We start from the raw sequence: 10117 nt of genomic DNA, 5'->3' as shown, positions 1-10117 counted from the left end.
TGCAGCCTCTTGTGTTTTCCATGCATACAAAATGTAAAATTACTTTTATATAATCATAGTTAGGATCAGAATGGAATTGTCCCTGAAGTCTCAAAAACTTTTGAAGACACTGGGTATTATTTGCTTTCTTTTCCTTTAGTGGTGGTAAGTTCAGGACAACCCTTCCTGTATATTCCATTCCTAAAAGAGGTTACTGAAGTCCTAGACAGAAGGTCCTCTTCATCCCAGACAGAGAATTAGAATTAAGAAGGGGGGGAAACCCAAACTATTTACTGAATCTAGATAAGGTCCATTAAGCATTGAATAACTGGGTACCTTCCAGTCTGAAGCATTCTTTTAATTATTATTATCCTCATCATCATTTTTAAAGGCATGTAGTGTGTTTTTTTCCTTAGGGTTCCTATGACTGATTTTTAAAATTATTTTAAGAGTTAGAAACACCTTTTGTAGAGATGTTTACATCTTTTGTGGACCAGAATTGAATTCTGATCCAGTATTCACACTAGGACTGAATTAATTAACAATGAAAAAATCAAAAACATTTTGAAACAAGAATTTGAGTTTGCATAGAAATGCAATGATTATTCTGCGATTTAGGTTTCCATGTGAAAAATATGCAGGGGACAGAAATATTTACTGAGCAATGCTTTCATTGCAAGTGTATTTTCAGCACAGTGTCATTGTTTCTCTAAATCACTGCTGCTGCTTCAGTATCATTCTTTTCCTCTTGTTACTGCTACTTTCTCCCTCTTGGATTAGGTGATTCCAACAATCAGTTGTCATGTGGTGAACAGGATGATGCTATGACTCTATAGAGTCCAATCAGATCTGGCTTGTTGCTGATGTCACTGAGGGCCAACAGTATCGATTCAGAGTGAGGGCAATGCATCCTGGATAATTTGCAAAGGTGATGGTAGCCACTAATGAACATGATGACATCATGATGGGATGTAGCCACCATGAGATGGAGTTGGCTATGAGATGACATCATTAAAGGTAAACAAATTCAATGCAAAGAGAGAGCAACAGAGTGTAATGGAAATAAATAGATGAACGTTTTCAAAGCAATTGAAAACCCCAACTCCAGGGAACAAAACACCAAATCAGTAGGGTGCTTTTCAACACTGCCAAAAACATCCCACAAAACAATTAGCAGTTTCAATTCAGTCATAAATTTGCGATATAAAACATTTTTGCATAGGCAAAATATAATTAAACACAAGTCAGCCATGTGCCCATTGTGGCCATTTCTTTGTTCAATGGGGAGGTACCCTGAAACAGAGCAGAATTCACCTCACTGCAGCACTTGGTCGCGTTTTCAAAGCAATTTAACTACTTACTATTTTAAATGGTTTGTAACTCCTTTTTGTAGCCCAGTTGGTAATGAAAACTATATTTCAAGTGCCAGATTTTGTACAGAAAAGTTTGGCATAAAACGTATAATGTTGTAGAAAAACTGAAGGGAGAAAAAAATAAAGGTCGTCCTTTTCAAAGGAGCTCATTAACTATGCATGTTTCATAGCGCTCGTGTTTGTATAATTTGAATGCATTTGGGAAAGGTTTCTGCCTTGAGCAATTTTTAAACTTTACGATCCCACTTGGAGGTTTAAAAACGTTTGGGTTATCAATAATCCCATTGGCAAAATGTCAAATAGCTTTGTCACGCGCATACACGAATGGAAAAAAGAACAATCATTACCTTTACTGCTTATTATCTATACAATAGCGTTTATAAGGCTATAAGTAAGAATAGCTGGAACTTGAAAGCAGCAGAATGCCGCCTTGGTGACGCTTAAAAGTGAACACATTTCATGGCAATCCCACAGAGAAAATCCAAATGATTTGTTCCTTCTAGTTGAAAACTGGGTTTCGTACACCATTCAAAACTAGGCTACTGCTGGACCACTTTCTGTGGAGGAGGGTGAGGGAAAATATGAAAAAAAATGTGCTCATAATTCCTAAAATTACTACTCCTGAAATCAAAGCACTGGTGACTGAATTCAGCTGGAAAGCAGATCCATTTGGACTACCTACAAAGGAGTAAGAAATGAAAAGGGAGGTGTTTACAGGCACTGAAATTGATCCAACCAAAGATACTTAAATTCCCATTTATTCACACTTAAGTCCCATTGATTCCAGTGTGAGAGATAAGTGTGAGTCCACATATCTGCTCAAAAGTAAGCTCCACTATTTCAATGGGGCTTACACCTAGGAAAGTGTGAATGGGGCTGCAGCTTGCATACACACTATAACTTTAAAGCACATTCAAAACACATTGCTCCCTCAAAGAATTCTGGACACTGTAGTTTCTTAAGGGTTGCTGGGAATTTAAATATGAAGGGGTAAACTACATTGCCCAGAATTATTTGAGTGAAATAACATTGTTTGAATGTGCTTTATGGTATAGTGTATACACAGACGTGTAATCAGCAGGAATTAAAATGCATAATTTTGGACAGATTATTAAACACCTATCTAAGCGCTGTAGTATAACCACATTCTCAAGTAATTCTTTGTCTCAAAACCTCCTATGGAAGACAAGCAGTGAAATATATGGACCTATATCTCATTGCAGTAGTGTAAGGAGAATTACAGCTAGTTTTTTAAATGTCGAACCTTTTTTTTAAGGGTAGAATTTGTTAAGCTTTTAGAAACTGGTCCTAAGAAATTAACAATTACCATTCAGTTCTGTCTTTAAATAATAACAATACCACAACATATCAGACAGTAGTCTAATTAAATTAGTATTTACGGGACCGCCTCTCCTGGGATGCCCCGCAGAGGACCTTAAGGTCCATGAATAACCATAGTTTAGAGGTCCCGGGCCCTAAGGAAGTCAGACTATCCTCCACCAGGGCCAGGGCCTTTTCAGTGATGGCTCCGACCTGGTGGAATGCTCTGTCCCATGAGATTAGGGCCCTACAGGATTTAACCTCCTTTCGCCGGGCCTGTAAGAGAGCTACTCCGCCTGGCCTTTAATTTGAATTCAGCCTGTTCTTTTATTTCCCTTCTCTTCCCTCCCCCTCCCCTTTTATGAAGATTACCCACTCTGGGACCCCACAGCTAATTCTCCCCTGGCCTCCTTGCTGGCCCAAGTAGGACTAATTCGGACAGCTAGCCCTGGTGACTATCTAATGTTTATTGGATGGATTTCCCCAAAATTGATTTTTGAACTTTGAATTTTATTGTCATTCATGCTTTTATACTGTATTTTATGCTGCTTCTATGTTGTACAGTGGTACCTCGGGTTAAGTACTTAATTCGTTCCAGAGGTCCATTCTTAACCTGAAACTGTTCTTAACCCGAAGCATCACTTTAGCTAATGGGGCCTCCTGCTGATGCCATGCCGCCGGAGCATGATTTCTGTTCTCATCCTGAAGCAAAGTTCTTAACCCGAGGTACTATTTCTGGGTTAGCGGAGTCTGTAACCTGAAGCATATGTAACCTGAAGCGTATGTAACCCGAGGTACCACTGTATTACAATTAAGTGTTTTAAATTTGTTGTTAGCTGCCCTGAGCCCGGTTTTCTGAACCAGGAAGGGTGGGGTATAAATAAATTATTATTATTATTATTATTATTATTATTATTATTATTATTATTATTAGTGTAACTTTGACCAAACTGCGGGAGGCAGTGAAAGACAGGAGGGCCTGGCGTGCTCTGGTCCATGGGGTCACGAAGAGTCGGACATGACTAAATGACTAAACAACAACAACAACATTAGTGTAACATTCAAATGCTTAATAATAATAATAATAATAATAATAATAATGGTTGTTTGCTCTTATTGGTACAACTTACCAAGCTGTGAATTATTAGTTGGGGTCTCATCTGTACAAAAATACAAAAATAGGTGCGTTGTAAATTTAAAAATATTATTTGAACAGCATATTCCTGCTCATACATAATCTAAGATACTTTAAACAACTTTTACGAGATTATTAGTTTGTCACCATCAATTTGTTTGTTCAGATTAATCTTAGATCATTTGTTATAATACAAATGCCCCTGTGTACCTGGAAGTAAGTCCCATTGAATTTACTAGGACTTATCATCAGTGCTGTGCTGCATACTTTAAGGAGTGCTAAGAGATTATAAACAGTTGTTCACATTTGGGGTGGAGGGTATATGTGTTTCAAACATATAAACAGCATTTGACAGTTATAACTCAAACAAACTTTGCTTGCATCAGACAGCCCCTTGCACTGAGTGCCTGCGATGTCTGAGCCACTCATGCACAGTTGTTGTTTTTTAAAGGGCTAATTATATGTAAATTTATATTGCAAAATTATTGATATCATACCCGTAATACATGTAAAAGAGTCAGGCTCATGCTGTACTCTATTTCTGCAGCATAATTTCATAAGGGCATGAATACTTGGGCTGTACACCAGATTTGGCTGAGGCCCAAGCCAAATTGAGCCCATATGAAGGGATCCAGGGCAAGATCAGTCAAGTGGGGATGAAATAGCCACAGGTTGGGTTGGATAGCTCTGAGGAATCTGGGGCTGTCAGGGATCGGGACATCAGGCAGAAAGGAAGTGCAGGCATCGGGCAGGAAAACCCACAAGAAAGGCAGAAGTCTATGTGACTGCTGGCTGCATATTCCCAGGTGAAGGTAGAAGCCCAATACCAACTGATTCTCCTTCCTGCTTAACACCCCACCCTACAGGATCGATGCTGAGCAGAGACAATGATGTTGTTGGGTGCAGAAAAGCCCTGCAGGAAAGCTGCTTGTGAAGTAGCACCATATAGGATGGATGCCTCCATGCAACAGCTGTTGAGCAGAGGCATCAATCCAGCATGGCGCAGGGTGCTCACAAATATGCCTTCCCCATAGAGAAGCCACTTAGGAAGGAGCGTCCTGCAGAACAGACCCTCTTGGTCGGTTTAATTAGTTGGGTTTTTAAAAACTAATTAAACTAATTTGGATCCAGGATAGGGCAGGTGGATTCCAAGTTGATCCAGAGCAAGCTGACCTTATTGGGGGCGGCTCTGAATCAGAGGTACTGAATGGCTTGGACAGCCCTAATGAATACCCACATATTTTTATGCAATTATATGCATTGTTGCAAGCTTCTGCATACATGCTAGTTACTTCAAGTGTGCAATATTATATGTATAATGATGCATATAAATAAACAAGGATTCTTTGCATTTTGAACTAAGAAAACTGTCAAGATTAAGTAGCAAGACCAAAATTATGAGTAGGACTTAATTAGATGTCACTCACAGAAAATTATCCTTAAACAGGAAAATGGTTGTGTTTTTGAAATCATGCAATGATATGATCATGCCTACCAGTTCTAGTAATGATGGGGCCAGCAGAGATTACAGCACTTCCAGAAGTACTCTGAGGGCTCCAAGTGGTTCTCTTTACTGCATCTCTTTTTTTCCTGTTACTGCAGATCTGGAGGGGCAATGAAAACAGTCATGATTTCAGTGGACAGAGAAGTACATTCCTCCTATATGGAACATTTTTAAAACAAGCTCGTTTTGGTTGTACAGTCGTACCTTGGAAGTCAAACGGAATCCGTTCCAGAAGTCGGTTTGACTTCCAAAATGTTAGGAAACCAAAGCACGGCTCCTGATTGGCTGCAGGAAGCTCCTGCAGCCAATCGGAAGCCGCAGAAGCCCCGTCGGACGTTCAAGTTCCAAAGAACGTTTGCAAACCAGAACACTCACTTCCGGGTTTGTGGCGTTCGGGAGCCAAAACGTTTGAGTCGCAAGGCATTCGGGATCCAAGGTACGACTGTATTGGAAAAGAAACTATGTACTTATTAACTTTGTTGCGTGCAATCTTTTGTTACAACTCTTGAAAGAGAGTGCAGTCTTGTCCATGCCTCTTTGTTTCCTTATATATTCAGGACTGGTTTTGAGAACATGGATCAGGACAGTGGCCCATCTAATGGGTGTCCTTCTCTCACAGTGGCTTACAGGAAGCCCAGAAGCAGAACCTAAACACAATAGCACTCACCCTACCTGTGGTTTCCAGCATCTGGTATGCAAAAAGTTACCTTCTCCAACAGTGGAAATATAATATCTAGAATACTGTGGCTTGGCCCCAGCAGTGCCCTTCTGCAAACACAGGTGCTTTGAATGCGTTCTCCCTGAAGACTCCTGTGCCAGCTTCAATGCTTTTCTGTTCCCCAAACCACAGGAGGTTTTCAGAGGGTGTCAGAATGGCACAGGGGACAAATGGGAATCAATCAAGCAGTTCCACTTACTGATCTCTGGATAAACTCAGTGTGTTGTAATAGTTAGAGTGTCAGACTAAGATCTGGGAGGCCAGGATTTGAATCCCCACTCAGCCATGAAGCTCACTGGGTGACCTTGAGCCTCTTAAATGTGGAGGGGGAAGTCTGTTTGGTGGGGGGGGGAGGTAGGAAATAAATACAATGAAATAAGTAAACTAAATGGGTATGACATTTGGTGTGATTCATCAGGTTCTTGTATGTAATTTCTGCATCCCCCTCATCAGTAGATCTTGTTCTAGATAAAAGCTCTGCTCATTACAAGCTTGGTGGGAAAGTGAACTTGTCCTTTACTATGATTCCCTCTACATATTCCCTGCATTATAATTTCAGCTGTTACATGATTGCTTGACAATGTGAACCTGATCATTCATAACAAATCTAACCTTTCTGCCATACATTGGCAGTGGGGGAATTGCCATAGCATGGTAAGTTAACTACTGCTTGAGCTGATTATATCCCAGCCTCCATATTTATAACACATCTCTAAGAGACAATTGCTTTAATATGTTACGGATGACAGTCAATGGCTCGTTTTGTTTTAATCACTTGTCTTTCCACTGTGCAAAACATTCCAAGTTTTGTTCCAATTGCAGCATTACCAAAAGACTCCAAAACCTACAGGAGCAAGAAAGGGGCAATCATCAGCTCTGCACAGCTTTGTCACACAATGGAGAAAAACTGTGGACATTTTCTGGTTCTTGTGCTTCACGAAGCGGAACACCTCGAAAGAAAACCGGCCCATTTGACTCCTGCCATTTTCAATGATAGTTGTCTGAGGGTCCTTGTCGCAGCTGGAGGAAAAGATTGAAACAGGAGTGATGTTTTCTGGTTCCCAGGAGGTTAGAGTCTCAAAGAAAAACACTAAAGCATCCTGACTACTACTAGATGGTGGGGAAATGGTGTTAGAAACCTTTGGTTTCATGGGTCTAAGGGCACCAGAACAGGCCTGGTTCTGGCCAGTGCTTGCATAGATCACCTGGAACCCGTGTACAACTCCTTGAGCTTCGTGATGGAAGAAAAATATTAATGAACTAAACATAAATTAAATACATTGGCTCAACTTTTGAATACCGTATTTTTAAAATTATATTTGCAGCCCATTTCTTGATTGTAATGTACAGTTGACACATGCTTTATCCTTGTCATATTAGTCCATTTGCTTTTGTACTACACCTCATACTTAGCTCAAAAGAAGATCTGTTCAATTACTCATCCTCATCTTTTCATTAGCTCTTGCTAACCTGTTTACATGCAAAGCATGGCGTAGAAGTTAGACTGCCAGGCTGCATTCCCATGGCAGTTTATTCTATTTTCATGTCTTGCCCCTAACTGTTATGTTCTGTATTATATTTGAGCTTTCACACAACGTAAAAGCCACTTCTGGAACATTAGTGGAGTATAGTGTAAGCTTAGCGCGCATTTCCTTGTTATTTGCTTCCAGGAAAAAACTGTTTGCGAATACAGTGGTACCTCCATTTGCGGACGGGATCCATTCTGGAGGTCTGATCAGATCCCCAGGTTTCCACAACCTGAGGACTGCTTCTGCTCATGTGCGCATGGCGAAACCTGATAAAATACTTCTGGGTTTGCCACATGCACATCCCGAAGTTTATGTAACCAGAGGGTTACATAAATGGAGGTACTACTGTAGTGTGGAAATGAGGGCCAAACTTGTGCTATATTCCTCTATAGTTCCACAGAATTGGATGGAACAGCCCAACATATGAATGTGAATTAAATATCATTCCCTGCCAGGTGGATCGCCATTATGGTAAATGCTTTTTTAAAACTATCACATCATATATACGTGATCTATATATCACTGATGACAAGTGAGGCACCCTACTGTAGCTTGGTCAACAGTATCACCCGACTGATCACCAAACTACTCCAGGGTGCCCTGCCAGGGTAGTTTGATCATTTGTGTAGGCTCCTGTAAACCAACTTAGGGCTATATATTTAGTGTGCATATATTGAAACAAGCATGTTGGGTAGAATAGGCTCAGTTGATACCTGCTGATGATAGTCATTATTTACATGAATATTTATGCACGTATTTCTTAGGTTTCAGTTCTTATAGGGTTTCTTGTGACGTGAGCCAATATTTATTTCACTACTATAGTAACATTATACATGTTTTATATATAAAAACAAACTTTGAAAATAATTAATACATTTTATATTAATCTGTTTTAACAGTGTAGTGTGGCAGAGAAACACTATATTTGGAAGAAGAAGAAAATCTACCTAAAGAAGAGATCATATCGCAGATCATCATTTGGATTTCCAGATGGAGTAGTATAGCAGTAGTCCATCAAAACATTCCATCTGTGCAATGAAAGATAATTAACCGCTAAGCATTTCTTGAGATTCAGCATATATATATATACACACATCCATTGAAAGTGCTGGTTGATAATGTGCCACCATCTTCCATTATGATTCAAAAGATGAGCAATACCCTGGTGCCTTAACTGCAACAAATCACTGAACAATGAGTACAATATAGCTAATGTGAAGCTATAGGCTCACCTAGGAATTGGTGCAGCTATTATAGTCAAGAAGTTATGAAGTGGTACTGATTTGCTATCATTTCATTGGCTACTTCAGACTTCATGAGATCATTTAGCTAGAAACCACATTTGCCTCTTTTATAATTTGAGGCTGCTACATCTTGTGCTCAAGGAAAGAGAAAAGCATTTTTCACTGAGTGTAACTACCACTGACATTCTGCAACTTAGCTGGAACATTCAGCAAGCCCTACCTGCAGGGAACGAGGCAGAGGGCCTTCTTGGTAGTGGCATCTGCCCTGTGGAATGCCCTACCATCAGATGTCAAAGAAAGAAACAACTATCTGACTTTTAGAAGACGTCTGAAGGCAACCCGGTTTAGGGAAGTTTTTAATGTTTGATGAGTTTTTAATATTCTGTTTTTAATATTCGTGTTTTTAATGTTCTGTTGAGAGCTGCCCAGAGTGGCTGGGGAAACCCAGCCAGATGGACAGTGTATAAATAAATTGTTGTTGTTGTTGTTGTTACTCTCTAGGCATTATATTTGGAGAAATGGTTTGCAGAATGTATATATTTGTTAAAACCGCAAGCAAAATTGTATTTTTAGGAGAAATGTGCATCTAAATGTTGGTGGATTTTCATGGTGATTTTTTTAAAAAAACAACAACAAATTTCTGTGGAAATGAGGAGAGATGGATTTAAGATTGGAAAAATGAGAAAATGAGAGGAACCAAAATGGACAGATAAATCCATCTGTATCTGAAACCCTGGGGTGCTGCTACCAGATAGAATAGACAACACCAAGAGAGATGGTCTAGCCTACTGTAAGACAGCTCCATATATCCATGCCTCCTTGTATCCCAGGGAGCAGAAGCAGTTTGCAAGCTAGGGCAGAGCTGCTAGGCTAGCTTCCCAGAAGCAGCTTGCTGTTGCTTGTTTTGTGGAAGAGAAGGAGGAGAGTGAGGTGGCAAGGAGGTTTGCTCATTAAAGGCATACTGCCAGGAGTGCCAGATAGGCTCCACCAGTGCTTTTGCACTGCAGCACTCTCTCCACTGCTTTACTTCTCCTAAGGTAAAGGTGTAAGGGGGCGGGTAGCACTGTGGTCTAAACCACTGAGCCTCTTGGGCTTGCTGATCGGAAGGTCGGTGGTTCGAATCCCCGCGACAGGGTGAGCTCCCATTGTTCTGTCCCAGCTTCTGGCAACCTAGCAGTTCAAACGCACACCAGTGGAAGTAAATAAATAGGTACCACTGCGGCCAGAAGATAAATGGTGTTTCCATGCGCTCTGGCTTCCATCACGGTCTTCCGTGCGCCAAAAGCAGTTTAGTCATGCTGGCCACATGACCTGG

At 40.4% G+C, this 10117-nt stretch overlaps 1 protein-coding gene across 1 annotated transcript in view; it reads right to left on the bottom strand.

Annotated features, from left to right (window-relative positions):
• Positions 1-386: 386 nt before the first annotated feature.
• The window catches only part of ZPLD1 (zona pellucida like domain containing 1), a 35548-nt gene continuing 25817 nt past the window's right edge, over positions 387-10117 (bottom strand). Inside the window, exons 6-10 of the mRNA XM_028725625.2 lie at positions 8506-8586; positions 6878-7049; positions 5303-5411; positions 3803-3832; positions 387-2030 (exon numbers count right to left, since the gene is read on the bottom strand). Of these exons, the coding sequence (XP_028581458.2) occupies positions 1852-2030; positions 3803-3832; positions 5303-5411; positions 6878-7049; positions 8506-8586 (571 nt within the window). The 3' untranslated portion in view covers positions 387-1851. The remainder of the gene's footprint in view (positions 2031-3802; positions 3833-5302; positions 5412-6877; positions 7050-8505; positions 8587-10117) is intronic.

The sequence above is a fragment of the Podarcis muralis genome, chromosome 4, assembly GCF_964188315.1.
Source record: "Podarcis muralis chromosome 4, rPodMur119.hap1.1, whole genome shotgun sequence".
Taxonomy (NCBI): Eukaryota; Metazoa; Chordata; class Lepidosauria; order Squamata; family Lacertidae; genus Podarcis; species Podarcis muralis.
Note: the sequence above shows the minus strand (reverse complement) of the source record. Positions and strands in the feature narration are given on the sequence as shown.